Below are 23,335 nucleotides of genomic sequence, written 5' to 3'. Positions count from 1 at the left end.
AGCAAACAGTTAAGACCCATGTGGCCCCCTTCAAGTCACTGATTGGTTGCTGCCTGGTAACCAATCAGTGGAAGCCTAGAGAGCTGCAAAGCAAGAAGTAGTGTTCTGGCTATTATGTTAGACATCCAGTCACTCCAGCCTTTATAGCAGGGGTGTCTAAAAGGTAGATTGGGATCTACCAGTAGACCTTTAGCTAGTGATCAGTAGATCTCAAGACTCAACAAACAGCTTGTTTATATCACCCTCCTATTTCATGCTTTATATTCAGCAACCTCCTCTTAGGAGTAGTGTGTTCCTCAAAAATCGGTGACTAGGAATAAGTGGCTTAAGGGCTTCCATTCAATATGTTGTCTTTGTCTGAAAGGAGAGGTTAAAGGGCAAACAAATTTCTTTTTATAGGGTTGTCTGTTTCCAAAGGCCTACTGTACAAGTTTTCCAGTCCTTATCTACTCAAGGCCATCTCTATTAACATCTTTATAGAAGAGAATGGTAAAGACATTGCAGTTTCAGTAGACAGGTAGTAGATTAACTGTCCATCAATGAAATAATACCACAAAATTTAATTACCAGCATTCCAACATTTTCTGTGCTTGAACTTTCTTTTCCACAGAGGCCATGTGAAATTTTCTAATTTCTGGTCGGCTGAATCCAAGTTCACAGGCAACTATTGTCCACTCAAAGCCAAGCTGGTTACCAAGTTCTTTCACAGACTTGAGGTTAATCACAGCATCCTATTGGAACCAAGCATCATTTTGGTATGTGCATGTGCAAAGGCATAGCAAATGTAACCATATAAATATGTGGCCCATCCCCATGGTACTACCACACCAAGTCTGGCAGAGTTAGTGGCAGACACAAACCAAAGCAGAGGAGCTGTCATTGATAGCTTATTAGATTTAGACAATAAAAATGCAATACACTACAATTAACATTTTCTGCAAATGTGCAACCCTTGCTTTTTCTAAATTGCACCCTAGGAAGATGCTTGTTTTGTCTCCCAGGCAGGAGGGTGAAAACTGTATTTGAAAAGGTTACCAATGGAATGCTTTGCATTAGAGAACTTATGAATGATATAAGAATATACATCAGCCAATCTCTTTTTGGTTTAGCTAAGCCTCCCTTAATCTTTATCACTCTCCATCTACTGTATATAAGCCTGCCCTGGTTCTGGCTCTGTATATCATTTACAGTCTAGGGAAGTTCATCTGTATGGCTATAGCATTTTGTTGGCATATGTAGCCTAACTGTATATGGGTGCAAAAATATTTCCCCTGCTTAGCTATAACGTATAGGTAAATTTACCCTATTTTTATATTAATAGGGGAGCACTTCTACTGCGTGGGTGCAACATGTATAGGTAAAAGTGCCTTTGTTCCTATGCATGAGGCACATCTGCACCTTTCCTGCATGGCTAAACATGTCTATGTAACTACACCCTAAGGAGTGTTTTTATTAACATTGGAGACAAACATCATCAGTGATGTTGCCCATAGCAACCAATCAGCAGTTTGAACAGTCACCTACAAGTTAGAAAAGAAAAGCAAATATCTGATTGGTTACTATGGGCAACATCATCGGTAATGTTTGTCTCCCGTGTTAATAATAATAATTCTACATGCAGGTAAATTTGCCCTTTGCTGGTTAAATATAGAATATTAGCAGGAAATTAAGCAAGTAAATTAAGACAGACATGATGAGATAATTGCAGCAAAGCAATAAATTGGGAGACCATTCACAGTGAGTAAACTTTATGATTATATAGTTTATACAGATGCAGCGTGCATGTCAAGTGATTGTAAAACTTACCTCCTGTGCTTTATTTGGCATGTTTAGATATCACTGGGACATTTACCAGAAATTGTTTCCTTAAATATAAAAATGCAATCATTAGAGCTGAAATAGAACAATGAAATGCAGTGACAACAGAACTTGTTGCAGGATTGTCTGCGAAATAAAAATGGAAACCTTTTAATACATAAAGGTATGCTCTCCGGCTATTTTTTGATTTACGTGACAACAGAACTCACCAGAGTTCACCAGAGGAAGATTTCACAGCTCTCTACTTATATAGAATTTTTAGGGACATATTTATTTAAGGGTAAAAATATTAACTGTCGCTATATATATATATATATATATATATATATATATACATGTAGAACAGGACAGCTCCCACCTTCAGTTAAAGCTACCTCGTAGCTGCCCCTGTGCCCGGAGTAGAATATTGATACAAAACGAACAAAAAACCAGCACCAGGGGTCTAAGACCCCTGGTGCTGGTTTTTTGTTCGTTTTATATATATATATATATATATATATATATATATATATATATATATATATATATATATATATATATATATATATATATATATATATATATATATATATATATATATATATATATATATATATAAATATATACTTGGGGTAATGTCACATGGAGCTGATTCTCAGTTGTGTTCTGCACCTGGAACCACTGTTTCTATGCCACATCCTCACTCAGACATGGTGAACTGTGATTTTAAACTGTTTTCATAATGTGATATCTCCCCCTTAATAAGGTTTTGAAAACGACTTTAAAAATTTCTAAGAACCAGTTAAATTGCAGAAGCACGTCTGTTGGGAAATGCTGAGTCTGCTAGGTGATGATGAAAGGTTTGATGAATTAAAAAGGTTGTTAACCTGAAAATTAACTTTTAGTATGATGTATTGTGGAGTAATACTCTGAAACAATTTGCAATTGGTCTTAAACTTTATTTGTGAATTATTTAGTTGTTTGTTCAGCAGTTCTTCAGTTGGGAATATCAGAAACTATTTGGTTGCTAGGGTCCACATTAACCTAGCAAACAAGAAGTGGTTTCAATAACAGACTAGCACATGAATAGTAGAGGGCCTGGATAGAAAGACAAGTAATAAAAAGTAACAATAACAATAAAAATGTAGGCTCACAGAAGAACATGTTTTTGGCTGCTGGGGTTAGTGATTCCCATTTAAAAGCTGTAAAGAGGCAGAAGAAAGCAAGCAATACTAAGACAGAAAACAAATCAAAATTAAAACCAGTTTAAAAGTTGCTAAACACTGACCATTCCATAACATATTAAACATTAACTTAATGGTGGACTACCCTTTTAAAAACCACAGGTTCCACATAGCTGGACACATTTTTGTCTGTGATATGCAGAATTTAAATGTTTTATTTCTGCTCGACACCGGTAGTTGGTTCATTCTGTGTCAAAGCAGCTACATCAGGTAGGACACACCTAATGAATTACCCATCTGGCTGTGTACTTAAAGCCTATAACTGAAAAGTGAAAGCTTGCAAGAAAGAACAAACAGGTGAAACAAATAACACAGTAAGACCTGGGGAACCGAAAACCCTACACTGAACCCATTTCTCATGTAAGATACAAAATGATAGTATTTAGGGATGCTACTATCACTAAAGCCTACCTGTATTTCTCTGCATCCAGGGGTGCATCAACAAAAAGAAACGTTGATCTCAAATATGGGAAAGGAACTATCTACTTGCCTATATCTGGGCACGTTGCTAGGAGAAAACAACAACAAAAGACAACATTGAACCTGTTAAAAATTAAAGAAACCAGTTAATCACACGTTCTCCATGAGTGGAGTCTGTGCATCCAATGAGTTCACGCTCAGTTTAACATAGAGCAGTGCTGAATACTGAATGCATTGGCTGCCCAGCTTAGCCCCAGGAGACCATTGGCATATGTTAGCTCTCATTTAACTCAGTTTAATCAGGGTTATCACAATAGAGCATACTATCTGTGATGATAATGTGGGTTTATGTTTCTGCCCTATTGATATAAATATAGAGGTGCCTCTTAATTATTTTGTTGCTTTCCCTGGTAGAGTTGGAGGCATGGAGCTGACAGCTGACTTACAAATGGCCTCATTCTTTGACTATTGCTTCTAACACTGCCCACTATGAGAGTGCTGAGAGAACTTTTTTCCCTACAGAAATGCAATTCATGCAAAATTTCATTTTAGGTTATGGCTGAAAGGGGATGTGTCCTTGGCTCCCAGCATCATACATACCTCTCTGGGTAATAAAGGTAGGAGACATATAAAGAGACATGAGACAAATTGTCAAACCCGGACTGGCAATCTGTGGGTTCTGGCAAATGCCAGAGGAGCTGCTGTAAGTTGCCATAGACAGTAACTATTTAGTGGACTGGTGGGGGTCTGGTTGGGACTCTGAAATGCTCAAGCCTCTTTTAAATTCCAGTCCGTGTATACACAGTACATATGGGTGGTCATTTCTCATTGATGTGGGCTGTTTTCTAGTGAATGTAAATGATCTCTGACATTACCATTGATGGAGTTCTGAAGAATCTCAGCCTTACAGCAAATTTTCTTCCACTTTAAGCATGTTCAAATGGCTCAGTAACCTTACTTGGTTTATAATGTATAGCCTGGTATTTATCTGTTCATCATTACACTATACCAACAGCCAGTCTATAAAATCCCCTCTACTTTATAACGGGAGGCTTAAACCTATCAAGAACAGCTCTGTGTTCTTAAAGTGGACCTGTCACCCAGACATACAAAGCTGTTTAATAAAAGTCCTTTTCAAGTTAAACATGAAATCCAAATTCTTTTTTTTATTAAAGCATTCATAGCTGTTGTTAACGTCATTTTGCTTGTCTAACGTGATAAAATAGGATTTGGAATCATTTTTTTGGGTGAGGAGTCCCCTTTAAAAAAAAAAAAACCTTTAACTTGAGGAAAAGATTAGCATTAGGGTGATATTGTCTGTGTCTGCAAATGAATCCAATGACATAGATGACATTTCCTAGGAATGGCAAACCTCCTCTTTATATAAAATTCAAGGCTCTGACTAAAGTTTTGGTAGAGAGACATGATAAATTTCATGAGAAATATTCTAACCTGTTTGATCACCTAAACGATTTATCGGTATGGTACAAAAATTGTCAAGAGCACAGATGACATGCGTCTATGGCCGGCTTTACAGACATTTTCTTGATGAAAAAACAATCAAGCAAAATGATGGTTTAGGTTGCCAATATCATACTTTTGCTGCAAGTTTTTTAGTTTTTGACACTTTTCTAGCTTCCAAACAGAGACAAATCTTGGTTACTCCTTTAAAATAAACTAGGAGTGCTTAATGAATGAAAATAATTGCAGGTAACAATGTTTGCCCTAAGAACTGATAAGCATAGTTCCTGTAATGCCCAGAAGGCATAATGCAGCACCTAATATATTGGAGTGGGCCAACACAGTTTCAGCATAGTTTAGGAGCTCATTTCCAAACCATGTATTTTGGAAAACGTGGAAACATGTACTAATTACATTAAGACATTTGGGACACTTGGTATGTACTAGTCAGGCCTAATAATTAACTTGTTCTGTATTTTAGGCAAAAGTGGTTAACTTTAGTATCAATTCAGAAGCATGTTTCCACATTTTGTTGTCCAGCAAAGGAATAATCTTACAATTTTTACTTAAAGGAAAACTATACCCCCCAAACAATGTAGGTCTCTATTAAAAGATACTGAGTAAAACAGCTCATGTGTAAAACCCTGCTTCATGTAAATGAACCATTATCATAATAATATACTTTTTTAGTAGTATGTGCCATTGGGTTATCATAAATAGAAAATTGCCATTTTAAAAAATAATGGCCGCCCCCTGAGATCGTAAGATTCACTGTGCACACATACAAACCACATGTAAGGTCACATGAGCCAATTAACAGACAGAGTTGTGCCTTTTGCTTCCTCACTTCTTCCTGTTACAGTTAGTGTTGTAGTATTTCTGGTCAGGTGATCTCTGAGGCAGCACAGATAGAGTCACGAAATGGTGGTTCAAGGCAAGAGATGTAAAAGGGCAATATTTATGTAAATATATATTACAGTTTGGTAAGATTCTTTAATATGTCATTCCATTTGATATAAACTATCTGTTGCTTAAGTATTCATTTTGGGGGTATAGTTTTCCTTTAATTTTATCCAGCTCGATTGTGCTTGACTACATGAGAACATACATATAAGTTAGAGCCTTAATGAGTTTAGAGAGGTGCAGATATACTTTCAGGGTGTTTTTTTTTTTATTTATCTCTATTGGCCCATTAGGAAATTGTGATATAAAATAATTGTTTAATTGCAGGTATTTAAAAACACCCCAGTACTAACAAAGATTGTTCAATATCATGGTTTAGGGGAAGGCTACAAAAAAAAAAGAAGCTATCTCAGAGGTTTAAACTGGCAGTTTCAAATGTAAGGAATGTAATCAGTAAATGGAAGGCCACAGGCACTGTTGCTGTAAACTCCAGGTCTGGCAGGCCAAGAAAAATACAGGAGCAGCATATGCGGAGGATTGTGAGTGGTTACAGACAAGCCAAAGATCACCTCCAAAGACATTCAAGTACATCATGCTGCAGATGGTGTATCTATACATCGTTCTACAATTCAGCGCAATTTGCACAAAGAACATCTGTATGGCAGCGTGATGAGAAAGAAACCCTTTCTGCACTCACACCACAAACAGAGTCGCTTGTATGCAAAAGCTCATTTAGATAAGCCACAGTCATTTTGGAACAAAGTGCTTTGGACTGATGAGACAAAATTGAGTTATTTGGTCATAACAAAAAGTGCTTTGCATGGCGGAGGAAGAACACGGCATTCCAAGAAAAACACCTGCTACCTACTGTCAGATTTGGTGGAGGTTCCATCATGCTGTGGGGCTGTGTGGCTAGTTCAGGGACTGGGGCCCTTGTTAAAGACGAGGGTCAGATGAATTCAACCCAGTATCAACAAATTCTTCAAGCATCAGTCACAAAGTTGAAGTTACACAGGGGTTGGATATTCCAACAAGACAGTGACCCTAAACAGACTTCGAAATCTACAAAGGCATTTATGCAGAGGGAAAAGTACTATATTCTGGAATGGAAGTCACAGTCCCCCAACTTGAATATCATTGAAAATTTATGGGATGATTTGAAGCAGACTGCCCATGCTCGGCAGCCATCAAATTTAACTGAACTGGAGAGATTTTTTATGGACAAATGTTCAAAAATACTGCCATCCAGACATCATCAAAGGCTATAGGAGGCATCTATAGGCTGTTACATTTGCAAAAGGAGGCTCAACTAAGTATTGATGTAATACCTTGGGGTGCCCAAATTTATGCACCTGTCTAATTTTGTTATGATGCATATTGCATGTTTTCTGTTAATTCAATAAACTTTGTCACTGCTGAAAGTTTACAGTTTCCATAAGACATGTTAGATAGATAGATAGATAGATAGATAGATAGATAAGGTGTTTCCCAAATGAACAAATCCAGGATTGCTTTAGAAAAATTCCTTTTATGAAAAAAAATGGTTATTCTATGTAACAGAACTTCTGAAAATAAAACATGAAATTTAAACATTAAGTAAAAAAGGAAAGAAGGTAAGTTTTTCTGACTTAGAAAGAAAGGAAGCCACTTGCTATTCAGCATTCATTTGCAGGTTACCAACCTGCAGTTTAATTAATGTTCACACCCACACTATACATAACAAACTCAGATTTTTCAGAGCTGTAGTGGTATTGGTGCCCAAAGGCAATACTGCTTGACCCAGGACAATGTCTGCTGCTCCTCCCCACCACCCACTTGCTCACATTCAGATCCTTTGGTGGGTGGTCCACATACAACCACTTCACCGGCCCTGTAAGGCCAAGCCCCTCCGCTGTTCGCTCCCCCTTCCAATTAATCCCGAGGCACAGGTCTCTGCTGTCTACCTCTGGTTCCAGCCCTGAGATTAATATCTATTTTACATTTTTTCATACATTTCTGCAGAACTTAATTTTTAAAAATCAAATATTAACAATTTTTCACAGTTGACATCAGAAAAAAATAACTACAAAAACTATTTTTGGCTGGTTTTTCAGCTTTTAAGAAAGTGGTGCAATGTTTGTGACAGACTTCTGCTGGCATTGGTGCCTGGAATATTCAGGATGGTAAATAAAAACCATTCACCCATAATTTACCCGGCTTTTGCTGCATTATTACACACTATTCATCAAATACCCCAAGGAGGAGTTGCCTCACAGCTTTTAGGAGCATTGGGCCTTATGCTTAAAAGATGCTGTACCACATTTCATGCCCTAATTCATTTCTTTAATTCAGCATAATTTTGTGCTTTACAGAAAAGAATCAGCTCACTAGTTCTGTGGTTGCCCATTGTATATTTACAGCATCAAAATCCACATCTGAAGAAAACTAAAACATTTATTATGTCAAACCAAGCAAAGCTTTCCTAGAAAACAATCTGCTTGCAAAATCTGGTTAAAAATGTATTATATTTAAATTGGGCCAAGGTCCTTTACTGATCATTTGCTCTCCGACGTATGTTTCGGGATTTGCGATTTTCCAGCTTCCTTTTCTTGAAGAAAGAGTCCCCTCCAACTGAGCCTTCAAGGGAAGTGATTGATTTCTCTTTGAACTTCATTTTTGGCTCCTGCTGTAGTTCTGGTATAGGGACTGCCGGAATGTGATACTCCACATTTGGAAGCTCTAAATCCACGTTTTCACTAGATGGAAGGGTTGAGAAAGAACTTTCATTAATTTGATATTAGCTGATATTAAGGCCCAGATCTCTGCTTTCCGTATCTATCTACTGCTGAATGCATCAACATTAACTCAAACTGGACCTAATGAAAACAAAACAGAACATTTTATATCCATAACGAGCCCTATTTCCACTATTGACAGAATACTCAGCCCAGTTAAATAACGCTACCTCTGTCACCAGAGGTGCAAGCCAACATATCCTGCACTCTGAATGTTTCACATTACGAGCGAGTACCCCATCTCATTCATTATGCACGTGTGTAATGTAGGATCAGTGGACATGTCCCCCAATTTTCAATGGTTTTAAAGTTTGCAATTTGTAAATGTAATTGCTATTGCAATCAGTATCTATCGGTTTATATTCTCTGAACTTCTGGTTTTGACTCCTGGAACAATGTAAAGAAACAAGCTGGAGGAGAACGGACTTCTACATTGTTTCAAAATGTAGACTCAGAACAGAAATGGATACTTTTTTTAATCTTCACAATATTGCTAAAATACACGTGTTCCTTTCTCTCTCTCAAGCATCTAGTAAAACACTCATCCGTGCTATTAAAAACAGTAATCAATACATGCGCAAGGTTGCTTGAGCAAACCACACCAGAGAGAAAAGGGAAAAAGGAGAGGAAAGCATCGCATATAGTGTAGAAGTATTACATTTCAGTGATTTATTTAATAAATATTTACCAAAAAGTTAAGATAACACACAGCTTTAATCTGCCTCTATTTATTTATATAGCTCACTCTTTACAGAGAATGTTCATTATGCAAATCCGGCCCTCCACAGAGCACAGATATTCTTGCAGAAAAGGTTTTATAAAAATACAAATCTTGTGTTGAAGAGGTGGCACTCATTTTCATCACTATATTTTGCCAGAATAAACTGAGAAACTTGGGTTAAAAATAATTCTAGCCATGCTGGATTATTAATAAATAAAGAACCATGCTACTTACTAAGGATCCTCCTCCTCTTTTATTGCCTCCCAGACACTATAAGGATTTGGTTTTCTGTGCACTTTTTTTGGAGGTTTTGGTGTGGGTTGCTCTTCAACAACATCTTGGTTTGATTCTTGTTTTGATTCCTCTTCATCAGCCTCTTCTTCAATCTCAGATTGTGTTTCCTTTTTGTCCTGCAAGGGCAGATACGTAGCAGTGGTCATCAAAAATGCATAGTTCCAAATGCTTACTGGGCGCAAGTAATGGCCTCGTTAGCGAACACACTCGAATTCCCAAATATACTCTCCCCCATTGTGTGTCTCCTGGGTGTAGTGGAACACCTTGTGCCCACTGTCTGTGCGAGATTAAGGTTTAGAGCGTTATTATTCTATGCTAAAAAATGTGTGATTATGCACTGGATGGGACCTACCCCTCCCACAAAGGACTCCTGGATTAACCTTGTAGATTCAACTATACCCAAAATAAAGCTTACCCATGAAGCGAGAGGCACCGCAGATAAATTTCAAAAGATATGGAGTCCTTGGTGGGAAATGGGACCGGGCGTGCAACCTAGAATTTATCATGCAACTGGATAATATATATATATACTTGCACTATACCTGTAATGTCTTCTGATGCTAACTTACCCTCAATCTACGCTGTACCACTTGAAAGCAAATAATTATGGACCAGTGACACATGTCTTAACTATGCACATGTTTGTGGATATATTACTTTTATTTTTTCTTGTTTGTAATGTTTATTAAAAGCAAATAAAACATAACCTTTAAAAAAAAAAATGCATACTTCCAAGTATTGATCTGGCATTTCCCCGGGGGGGCAGTTAGCCTGGGGGGAGGAGGGTCTACCTGGGGTAGGGGGTACTCTGTTTTTTACAAATGGGTTGATTTCACCTTTAAGCTATGGAATGTGGTGAATCTTGCAATTATGCATAGAATCTAGTCCGTTTAGGGGAAAATAAATAAAAGACCAGTACTATCTATTGTAAATATGTTATTACAGGTATCATAGCTTCTGAGTACAAAGGGTAAGTGAACATACCACTATAATGCACGCTAGGGGCTTAATGGTCTAAAATGTTTTTAAATGCACTTTATAGGTTAATGTAAAAGTAAAAATGGGTAAATAGATACATAATTTTAGTTGGCCAAAAATTCTATAAAGGCTGAAGTGAAGGGATGTCTAGCATAATAGCTAGAACACACTTTCCTCCTTTGCAGATCTCTAACCAGTCAGTCAGGGAATTGAAGGGGGCCACATGGGACACAACTGTTCGGTTAGTTTTCTTTTCATCCTTAGCATGCAGGTCAGATAAATAATTATTACATAAAGTTCTCACACTAAAATTTATTTTTGATGTTTGGATAACAGCAGCTTCAGGCTTTTCCTCTGCTGGAGATCCTGTAGTTGATTGTGTATCTGTGACCTCTTTTGCTTCTTCAGACTTATTCTCTGTGTTTGTAGCCTCTTTCTCAGCATTCTCAGCTGGTAAGTTTGAAACAAAGTTCTCTGGTTTTTCCCAGCTAGATTCTGTTAAGGAGAACAAAAAAAAACACCCCTATTATTGGGAGATATAGATATATATATATATATATATATATATATATATATATATATATATATATATATATATATATATATATATAGAATTAGGAAAGCTCTTATGTCTTAAATAAATATTTTAAATCATTTTTTTCTGGTGCTAATATTTTGGTCCTGCTAGTGAACCCATGTAATGCAGACTTAATTAATATTTCCCTTAGTATGCTATGTCTTTTGCCAATTTCAATTACTTTCACTTTCTTATGCTTTTCCACAGGTGTATGGTCTTGGAAAATTGCAAACACTGGTAGCCATCTTAGGGTTTTTGGTGAAGGCCATACACTATTTTTCTTAACTAAAGTCCACCAGTTGGATTGAAACACTGGCACCAGATTACCTGAGTGTGCTCCTGATTCTATTTAAATGTTTTACTTCTATATTCTAGGCAGCCTCCACATATATTAAATTTAGATGGCACTAGTGCTCAATGAATCCAAAAATCAAGAGTCAATTCATATTGTCAAAATCTGTTTACCTCCTGTTTTGGTGTTGTAGTAGTATGTAAAGCCTTCCTCAGAGAGACCTTCTACCCAAACAGAACCAGATCCACCCTAAAAAACATGTGAAATAAAACATTCATCATTAAGGCTACTGATACAGGAGAAGAAGTTTACAGAAGTTTCCTCGCGAGGCCGAAGTGACTGGTAAGTTTCCCACCGGCAATTCACGTTATTGCCAGTGGGAAAGTATTTGAAGAAGATTAGGCAACCGTGCTAGAGGAGATTAATCTCTGCATGACCAATATAAATGTTTGTCAAGACCCTTAAAGAAGAATTCCTAAATTTTCTAGCTTTACAATTTTACGGTTATTATTAGTTTGTACTATTAATATTTGCATTCTTATAGTCTCTAATTCAATCCACTTCCTGGTTACTAGGAAAAATTGAACCCTGGCAGCCAGATGAAATGTCACATTAAATAAAAATCAAGACCAATTGCAACTTGTCTCAGAATATCTGCTAAAAGTTAATTACTACTGACAGCTAATTACAAGGGGAACTGCCTCTCTAAAGTGATTGTGAAATGAGTGTCCAGCAGGTAAAGGATTGCAGGAAAAGCTGAAAATACAAAATTGAGGTAGAATATACTTCAGAGAGAGCCCACCATTCAGGTACGGGAATGGGATCAGTTATCCAGAATCCTAATTACAGGAAGACCACCTCCAAAAGACTCCCTTTTAATCGAGCAATTCAAATTTTTTTTTAAATGGTTTCCTTTTCTTCTGTAATAATAAAACAGTAAAATTGATCCCCACTAATATTTAATTTATTCTAACTGGAGGCAAAACAATCCTATTGGGTTTTATTTATTGGGTTTAATTTATGTTTAAATAATTTTTTTAGTTGACCAAAAGTATGGAGATCCAAATTACAGGAAGAACCTAAGCAGTCTGGATAACAGGTTCCATACCGGTGTGGCAATACAGATTTGAAAATATGGACTGGACAGTCGCATTTGTATCTCTTCTAACATTTTCAAACTCTGCTAATTTAATTAAAAGGGACACAATCTAGAGAAAAAGGAACAATGTTCCAGTATTTGCTTACATCATAAAATGCTGAATAATTTTTAAAAATACACCTTTTATAGAATTTGGGGGTCTGCACAGCCTGCCTCCATTAGACTAAAGTTCACCATAACAGCAAGCATATGTTTCTTTCTGTCTGCTTCTCCTGCTGTTGTTTGCAGCCCATTGCCTGGACAGTTCCCTCCCTGTCTGCAAAGATTTACTATTTACATTCCAGCCTGCTGTGTCCCTGGATACAGTGCTTTCTTTGATCTGCCCCTCACCAGCTTGTTTGTGCTTCTGAGAGTGTAGATATTAATGGCACAGACATAGTTTTGAGATGTTGTACCGTGTTAGCCATTGAAACAATGCAGAAAATGTAAAGTTTGGTGATACCTTTTATTGGCTAACTGAATAAGTAACATTTGCAAGCTTTCGGAACCCACAGGCCCCTTCGTCAGACAAAATACAAATGAAAGCTGAAAAGCCACATCATATATACTGTTAGATCATTGAAAAAGGGTTTTTGGGCAATAAATTAGAAAGTTACAGATAGACAGAGATAACTTGTAGAGATAATGAAAGTAATTAGGATGGGTTGTAAATAGTCCAGGCACAGACAGACATGGCTGTTTGAGGCCCATGAGAGAAGAATCCCTGGCCCTGCATTTTCTAGTGATGCACGTCTAGCACTATACAGAGTCATTGTGGCATGTTCCATTCACTTTGAATGAGAGGGAAGATTGGAAGTGTTTTGCCCCCTCCCATGGAGCTATAAATCACTGGGGCAACAAAATGTTATAGGTCTTCTCATGTGCTATCATCCTACATTTTCCCATGCAATTTACAAGCTGCTGTGTAACGCCTTCTATTCGAATTATGTGTATTCAGCAAATGTTAAGCTAATGTTACAAAAGGTACAGCGTTTTCTCTGCAGATGGAAAGAATCTGATGCACTCCCTCTGTTCTGTTGTGTCTTTTGTAGATCAGTGTGAAAATGCAAAACTATGAATTTTGGCACCGACATACGCTCTGTGAGAAGCAGATAAGCTCCCATCCACTCCTCTGTGTCTCTGTACTGCCAGGAATGCATCTCTATACACACTTTTCAATTTTTGTGTTTTTTTGGTGAGAGTTCATATACTCTTATAATGCCGATTGGCTAATGGACAGATAGCGTGAATTTCTAATGCTGAAACAATTAATTTTTTATACATAGTATAGTGTACTACTCACTAGTTGATTACAATATGCTTTGAACGGGAGGGGATTGCCATTATTAGGGTTAACTTTTCAGGTTTAATATTTTGGGCTTAACAATATCGAGGGTTTGTTATCACATAAATATAGTCACTTTATGAATTCTTAATAGGTGGGTACATTATTATGTGAAGATCAATGCCCCTTTGAGCGCAGACCCACTAGACACACTTGGTCTATTCCCTACGGGTTAATATTTCAATTAAAGGACATCTTTTTGAAAGGGAGGGATAATGCTTTATTAGTATATACATTCGGTTTACTCTTGGCCGGTCGGATGACCGCATTAACTACACCCAATTTCAATACTGATTTAAGTATATACTCGAGTATAAGCCGAGTTTTTCAGGACCCAAAATGTGCTGAAAAAATCTACCTCGGCTTATACTCGAGTCAGTATATAAAAAAAAAAACCTCTGGTAGATGATATACCGGTATTTTGAATACCGCTGCCTTACCGGTAAATTTGCAGAACTACCTATTAGGTACGTTGAATCTCAGCACAAGGGGGCGAGAGGGGAGGAGGCGCCGCCGTGAGTGATGCATGCTGGGAGCAGCTTGAGGCTCAGCATGCACTTGATCCCACGGAGTGAAAGTCTGAGGTAACCATCCCTCCCCCCACGTCACCAAGAAATTGCAGGCTCCTAGTATCCGGGAGGATGGACGGAAAATACCCGACCCCCACCTTTAATGACCCACTGGCTCCTGCGTTCCCCGCTGCCTGGGCCTATGAACAGAGTGCTGCCTGGATCAAACCCAGGTAAGAGTGGGCGTGCAGCAAAGTCCTGCGACTGGGGACAGGGAGCGGCTTAAAGGAATGCGGCGGTAGCGGTGGTAGTATTCCCTCACTAGCGGCGGTAGCACTTCCTCACTTGCAGGCCTGATCCTCCCTCACTTGCAGGCCCGATCCTCCCTCACTTGCAGGCCCGAGCAACCCTCCAGGCATTCCCTGTCACACGACCCGACGTGTGCGACCCTCCAGTTATTGTTGCACTTGTACCTGCTTCCCTGTGGTTGTGCATAAATGAGATTCAGAGGCTAGTGTCCTTTTATGTACATAAATATTGTTCAAATCACATGTACTATATTCAAGGTGCTTGGTCCTTCTAGATCCAATATATTTGTGTTGCAGCTATAATAATTTGCATGGTGTATATTAGCAGTGTTTCATAAAAACCTTGATTTGTTTATTTTGGATTAATTGATGGCAAGCTCAGGGCAAAGGTACTACATCCACTGCTTTCTGCCTCCTCTGTGCCTTGTCATTATTGTGTGGGGAGTGTGTCTGTATATAGTATGTGTGTGTGTCTGTGTATGATTGGTGTGGGTAGAGAGAGTGTGTGTGTGTGTATATAGTATATGTGTGGGGAGTTTGTGTGTATAGTACGGTATGTGTGTGTGTTATTAGGCTTATACTCGAGTCAATAAGTTTTCCCAGGTTTTTTTGGTAAAATTAGGTACCTTGGCTTATACTCGGGTCGGCTTATACTCGAGTATATACGGTAATTGTGTATAAGGGAATGTTAGGATAGACTTTCATCATTACCCAATTTTTGATACTTTGTAACATAGATGGCACAGCCAATGACTGTGGTTTATTAAACAGGAAGTGACAATTGAGATTAACAACGGTTACTCAGGATTGGTTTTAAACTCCTTATTTAACTATATAGGGGTATTTTAATGTGACAGTGGTTGTTTTGTATAGTAAATATTTTATGTATCTTTTTATGTATATTATGTTTTTTTGAGTGAAGTTTAACTACTTGATGCACTTTGATGATGATGATGATGATACGTCAGCCAATTAACTTTCTCCCGCCATCATGTGTATTTAATGCATTCACATAGTGCTTATTTGTACTTTGAGAAAGGCCTTGGAGAGGCCAAATGTTAGTCTTCCATGCAAATAAAACATTTTATATTTTTTTCTAAGATCTGAGAGTGCGGACCTTACTTGTGGGGTAGATATTCTAATATTTTTGACACTGCACCCAGGCACCTTTAAACTGAGTATCGAGAGTACTCTTACTCAGGGAGGTTGTAAGGGTACAGAAAAGGCTTTTATGCCTGCTTTAAATTATATTGCAGTACTGTGTACTTTTTACATGTTATTACACTAAAGAGATTATGCTCCATGCGCTCACAATTCAAAATTATACTGAAAAAACATACAGACAGATAATACGTGGGACTGGCAATTGTAACTGTACATGTTGTCTTGATATCTGCAGAAGTAAATCAATCAATAAATAGCAAATTAGGCAACTTTATTGATCAAACTGTGTATCTACATGGATATGCAGAAAACATTAAGAGGTCAATTGGAAATGGAATAATGTTTACCTATGTACAGTTTAGCATAGCCAGTGCTGTGTAAATTTAGGGAGAACATGAAGGGAGGAAGGATGAAACTAGGGATGCACCGAATCCACTATTTTGGATTCGGCCGAACCCCGAATCCTTTGCGAGAGATTCGGCCGAATAACGAACCGATTCTGAACCCTAATTTGTATATGCAAATTAGGGGTGGGAAGGGGAAAACATTTTTTACTTCCTTGTTTTGTGACAAAAAGTCATGCAATTTCCATCCCGTCCCTAATTTGCATATGCAAATTAGGATTCGGATTCAGTTCGGCCGGGCAGAAAGATTCGGCTGAATCCGAATCCTACTGAAAAAGGCCGAATCCTGCCCGAATCCCGAACCGAATCCTGGATTCGGTGCATCCCTAGATGAAACACACTTTTGTAAATTTGCCTATTAAAAGGGTCTTTACTTATGCAGCTACCACAAAAGTCTTAATTAATCCGAGTCAAAAATTCTCTTTATAAGTATTTGTGATATTACCCTGTAACTGTGACAAATACTGTACCTTGTTGGACTCTTCTGATTTATCTTGAAATCCCTCTGGTTCCTCCCATTGAGATTCTAGATTATAAAACAAAGCATTATAAAAGACAAATAATCAAACATGTGCATGCATGCAGTGAAGAACTCTATCTTAGAAAAACTGAAAAATTACATGGAAATGTGGACCATTGACAGACGTAATACAGAAAAACTATTTTTATGGTGTCAGTTTTCAAAAATTCAAGCAAGCCGAAGGTTTAGAGCAATTGATTGGCTCGTGGACCAAACAGACGGATACCATGTGACAGCCCATACACAGTATTGCTACCTTTCTTTTATTCTGTTCAGAAAAGCTGGAAGTAAATGAAGCTACAGCTTATCTTCACTCTTTCATATGCTGAATTAGTTTGGTACATGGGTAGATACAATTTTTAAACATGTCAGACAAATGAACCGACTAAAACTAAGATATCAACTGGGATTGTCCTCCCAACATATAAAATCATATGAAACTTTGTATGATGACGAACATGTAGAGTGGATGTAACGTGATAGTATTGATTTACTCAGATCGATGTGGTAAGCAACTGGGTTGCAACAATATCAAGTAACTCGCCAATCCGCAGGATTGTATTACTAAGTATCCATATAAACAAAACTACTGGAGATACAAAGTAGCACGCATAACGTCTGAGTGCTAACTATTGCCGTCCCAGCAACCCAGTTCAGATGGCTGATTACTCCCAAAATTCAACCCTGACCATAAGTAACTTTTATTAAAGTCGCATTAGTGGACGAACACTTATGCCCCTGAAGAAGCCGGTAACGGCGAAACGCGTAGGGCAGTACAGGTGGAGGGTGGTAAAACAAGCTCCGAACCGATCCCTACATAGATTGCGCCGTATGGGAAGATTGGAAGAGATGGGGGCTTCTGATTGCTGGCTAGTATTTCGCCCAGTGCACATTGTCCAACGAGGCGTTACGGTGATTCATGCAGTGTGTATAGTCAATGATGCTGCAGTCTAAATTCTAAACACTTTTTAAACGCATTACGTATTATCAGGGTTGAATTTTGGGACTAATCAGCCATCTGAACTAGGTTGCTGGGAGGGCAATAGTTAGTACTCAGACGTTATGCGTGCTACTTTGTATCTCCAGTAGCTTTGTTTATATGGATTTACTCCTTTGAATTTTAAGGATGTATCAGTGCTATTAAACCAGTAGTTCTGGATGCATAGTTGGCCACAGAGATATACAAGAGAATACTGTATAGCATGATGTATACGAATACTTTCCGATTTATGAAGGATCTTGCTATGTTAGTAGCTCAACTACTTCAGGCTGAAAGCTGCCCTTTGGCCCCTATGAGAATGTTCAGGGTTTGCTAGGTGTTTGGGACCAAAACCACAAATGGCAAACAGCCCAAAATCTGCCACTGCAGGTATATCAACTCAAAAAGAAAGTATGGTGTCTACATTCATTTCTGTATTTAGTAGATTACCTCCAGTCAAAGTATTATAGTAATAAGGGTATCCTTCTTGAGAAATGTCTTTCTTCCACTGCCTTTTAGCATGCACTTTTTCTATTGCTTCAATCTCCTTCCACTTGTTCTCATTCCGGGCTTTGTTTTGTTGGATTGTTGGACCTACAGGAACTTTTAATAAAGATTAATTATTTACTTATTTAATATAAATCAAACCAAATGTGTATACTACACAAACCTGCTGCCAAGATATAGCTTCACCTATTTTGAGTAAATAAAAGAATATCTTTCACAGTACAGCTTTAAAGTGACAGTGGCACATCTTATCTAGTGTATTTCTATGACAGCCAGCATGCATACCAAAAAAATATTATTAAAAAAAAAAGCCTGTTCCTCCACATTTGCACTTAGGTTACTTTGGGCTAAATTAGTTAAAAAAATTAGAAAACGAAAGTCAGTTTTCCCAATTAAAAATAAGCCTTTGCCCAATATTATTTCATTAACATTCTTTAATTTTCATTAAAGGTAATACTAACACATTCCTATAGAAATTAAAAAGTGTCTGGGAACACTACAAAGCTACGTTACTATAAAATTAATGTATTATAACTTGATATGGGATGGTGGCTTGACAATTTTGTGATCATAAACTTGAAAATGTATGCACTTGCATACAATTATTAAATATAGGGGCAAACGGATGTGCATTCATCATTACTATGCATTCCTATTAGGCATGGGAAACTTATTATTTTATATATATATATATATATATATATATATATATATATATATATATATATATATATATATATATATATATATATATATATATATAACACCCTATATATTACACCCTCCCCTTGTTATCCTTTTGGGTATCTACACTAACACTGCTAAGGTGGCCATACATAGATTTAGTTGGGTAAAATATATCAATTATATCTGGATGACCTAGTGTTTCATATACTCAGCACACTGTAACACTATGTTTTGTTCTTTCCTTTTTCTCACTGGAAAAAGTGCAGGCTCACAATAAATAAAACAAGAACTTATACATGGTGATAGTTAATGTAATGTTTATTGATTATTTCTCCTTTCCTTTTCCTAGTAAAGATTTATATTAGTTAGATTCCTTCATGTATTTAATTAAAAAATAACTAAACCCCCATCTACTAGCCCCCATTGGCCCCCCTCCATGCTTTCTCCCGCAAAGCCCACTACTTAAAAAAAAAGTGTTGCACATTTTAAAAGTGTTTTACCACTAAATGCATATGTGTACATTTGTATTAACTATAATAATAGCCTTTTTTATACAATAGTTCATCCCTGCTCAAATGTTTGAAAAGGCAATATCCAGCACTGTATTCTAGGTAAAATACCTGGAACTTCGCCTTGAAGTCTCTTAAGATCTTCTTCATAAGCTTTTAGGGCAGCTTCCTCCATGGCAGCAAATTCTTTGGATTTCTTCTCATCCTCTTTTGCCTTGTCCATGCTTTTCTTTTTAATCTTTAATAATAATTACACATTTATATAAATAGCACACAGAAATAGCTGTTGTGTGGTTCTCCATCAATCAGCAAACTATTATGATAGTATTAAAAGGTTAGTGTCTGTTGTGAATTATCACACATTGTTTGCGGTGGCAAAAGTAATTTATTAAAACTATACCTCACTGATTTTCTTGGTGACATTCTCTTTGTGGTTTTTTCCTCTCTCGTGAAACTCAATACTCTAAAGAGATATAAAATAAAATCGTTATATAAAAAGGGTTATGATTGCATACAGGTTATATTCAGACATTTTCAAACTGCTGTGAGCTTTTGATTTTGAAACTAAATATATGTCAAGTTTTGTTTTATCAAATATAAATTCATAATGCAGTTTTAAGTATCAGTGATAACAAGGTGATGTGTCCTAACAAACAGCCACCTTCTCCCTGACAAATTGTCAAAAATCAAAACAGTGCTTGCACATAGACTTAAATTTCAGGCACTAAATGAAGCAGGAAGGGTGCAGTTAACCAAAATAGCATTGGTAGATTTATGTTTAAGCTGTCAGGGTTATAGCACCCTAGGCAGCAGTGATAGTATGGTATTTCTTCCCAGTGAACAGAGTTGCTGTGGGTACAAATAATTATGTGTGCCCCTGTATGTAGCTGTCTGAACTGGCTGAAAAGTTCCCAACTTATATTTGAAAACCTACAATCATGGCCATTATGCACCTCAACTAATGAGCCACCAAGTGAAGCAGGCAGGGCTGTCTATATATGGCTAAAATGACACTAGAGACATTGCCCAGCTTGCATATCTACAATAACATTTTTATTTTTCTACAAACTATAACCTTCTCTATTAATTTAACTTAAAAAATTGTTCTCAAGCATACAGGCTTGTTGTCTGCAATCCAACACTTGCAGTATGTGCAGAACTTCTTTGGCTGGGATTTCCAGTAGTCAGCCCTAAGAACATAAACAAAAAAACAAATAGTACTTTAGAACATAGAACTGTGGAGTTTTTGAAAACACATGTCATTTAGTGTGATTATGCTTTAATAAATCTTCTGGTTGCCACCGCAGTTAGTGGTGAGCATGCAGTTCTCCATCACAGAACACTGCAATGTCCATACCCATTAAATCTTACAGTAAAGTGGCTCCAACTAGAAAACAATGTTTCCATATGTGAATCTATACAGTAAAATAATTTTAACCTGTTGCTAATAAATGGTCAAAATGATAATTTTAATTACTTCAAGATACTGAAGAAGTCACTACATTAAGTGTAAAAAAGGCATTTAAGCAATTTTCAGTGTTTGTACAGTGTATTCTTTATCAAGTACTGTATATTCATTTTTAAAGGGGTTGTTCAAGGTTGAGTTAACTTTTAGTATGATATAGAAAGAGTGATATTCTGAGACAATGTGCAATTGGTTTCCATTTTTTGTTATTTGTGGTTTTTGAGATGTTTCGTTTTTTTTTATTCAGCAGCTTTCCAGTTTGCAATCACAGCAAACTGGTTGCTAGTGTCCAAATTACTCTAGCAGCCATGCTTTGATTTGAATAAAAGACTTGAATATGAATAGGAGAGTGTCTGAATAGAAAGATAACAATAAATTTGTAGCCTTGCAGTTGATTTGTTTTTGGTGGGCTCAGTGACCCCAGTTTGAAAGCTGGAAAGAGTCAGAAGAAGACAAATAAACTATAAAAATACAAATAATGAGGACCAATGAAAAAGTTACTTAGAAAGAATGGGCCATTCTATAACATACTAAAAATTAGCTATTTTATAACATATTAAACGTTACGTGTAAAAAAAAAACAAAAAAAAAAACTTTTCTTTCTTTTTGGGGATGCACTCGTGTAGTCTAGCTTTCTATAAACACAGCAGCTATGCCATTCTTATCTGCATTCTAATGCCATATAAGGAGTAGAATGACATTTAGGAAAAAATGAGGCCATGGCCACAGAAATCCAAATGTGCACTTATAACCTTCTAATTTAATAGTAGCTACAGTTCCAAAAGGAGTTTTAGCTACATGGATGTTTCAGTGAATATGGCTTGTATATTGTATCCACTGTACTGTTGTAATTATCCCTAGTAACCCACCTCCTGCCTTCCAGGTACTGTACTGCCTGTATGGCCCATGCATGTGTTAGTTGTACAAATCAGGCATGCTCATTGTGATGCTAGTAGCAGAAGTGGAACAGCCCGATACCTGAAAAACGTTGAGTTTTCTCAGCTTTCATTATTGTCACACAAGTCAGCTGCAATATACGACACAGCACTGCCGATACAGGGAATTTAATTTAAAAAGTCTTTATTTGAACACATGGCTTTTAATCTGCGACAATGCAATGTTTCTGGCCTGGTCCCGGCCCTTTATTAAGGTGGTTAAAGGGCCGTGACCAGGCAAGAAACGTTGCAGCGTCGCAGATCAAAAGCCATGTGTTCAAATAAAGGCTTTTTAAATTAAATTCCCTGTATCAGTGGTACTTCGTCATATATTGGAGTATTGTCAGTGCCGGACTGGGGATACCAGGAAAACTCTTGGTGGGCCAAGGTGTCATTGCTGATAAACATTTGACCTATTTCATGGCTATTCACTATTTCTATGAGAACAAAGTGGCTAAATAGGTGGAATAATAGATTATAGTATGTAAAGAAAAGAGACTAGGAGAATAGAGGAAGAGGAAGAAAATAGTACTGAGGGTGGGCCCCTGGTCTAAGGTTTTTTGGTGGGCCCCTGATGTCCCAGTCCGACACAGAGTATTGTAACTGAAGTGGGGAGTGGACCACAAATCAGGGGCACCGGCAATCAATGAACTGATACATTGGTGAGTGCTGACTGAACTACAACTGTATCACATAAGTCTGCTGCAAATGTGAAACTCCTCTGCTGCCAAAGTAGGGTTAGTGAGTTATAAGGCCAAAAATTATTACATTTACCCCAAATAAAATATTGCTATGTATGCGAAAATGGTCCAGCCTACATAACTGCCATGTTAATTCCTCTGTAAATAAACTGGTTACTTACATGTCAGCTTAGTGCAGCTAAACTACTACCCCTGCAAAATAAAAGGAACAAATGAAGATACTCCACATGGCAGACCACCAACGTAAGGTTCAACCACAAATTAAACATTAAAACCGTGGAAAATGTTGACTGAGTGCAAATCAGGATGGTGATATAAGTGCAGGGTGAATGTAAACATGTTCAATGTAAATAGGTTTGTAAGCTGGGCACAGGGGAGAAGCAGGTGTAACATCATGGAGACGGGTATAAGGTACAAACAGGGGCAGGAGTGCAGGGTCTGGAGCAGAATGTAAACGTCAACAGATGGGGATAAGGGTAGAGCTTGGTGTAAGAAGGATAGGGATAGGGACTAGCGTAGCGCAAGGAAGGCTGCAAAGTAAAATAGCAGGAGAGAGAGAGATGTACCGCAGGAATGAAAGTTGCAAAACAGCATGAAGATATGGGTGACACAGGCTGAGATCAGGGGCACATCTCACTGACTTTCCATCACAGCAGAATCTCTACAATGCGGCCATTGCATGCTCTGTGTACGGCAGCCGCAC

The 23,335-nt window shown here is 37.5% G+C and overlaps 1 protein-coding gene across 1 annotated transcript; it reads right to left on the bottom strand.

Moving 5' to 3' along the window:
* Window positions 1-7,479: 7,479 nt before the first annotated feature.
* On the bottom strand, window positions 7,480-23,317 carry wbp4.L (WW domain binding protein 4 L homeolog; the record flags this gene model as incomplete). Its single annotated transcript, NM_001093444.1, is given in 11 exon segments — window positions 7,480-8,560; window positions 9,555-9,730; window positions 10,897-11,087; window positions 11,635-11,710; window positions 16,800-16,855; window positions 18,279-18,431; window positions 19,643-19,769; window positions 19,932-19,994; window positions 20,649-20,721; window positions 22,794-22,824; window positions 23,274-23,317. Coding segments are annotated over 10 exon segments (1,125 nt in total). The 3' UTR covers window positions 7,480-8,352.
* Window positions 23,318-23,335: the final 18 nt, after the last annotated feature.

The sequence above is a fragment of the Xenopus laevis genome, chromosome 2L, assembly GCF_017654675.1.
Source record: "Xenopus laevis strain J_2021 chromosome 2L, Xenopus_laevis_v10.1, whole genome shotgun sequence".
NCBI lineage: Eukaryota > Metazoa > Chordata > Amphibia > Anura > Pipidae > Xenopus > Xenopus laevis.
Note: the sequence above shows the minus strand (reverse complement) of the source record. Positions and strands in the feature narration are given on the sequence as shown.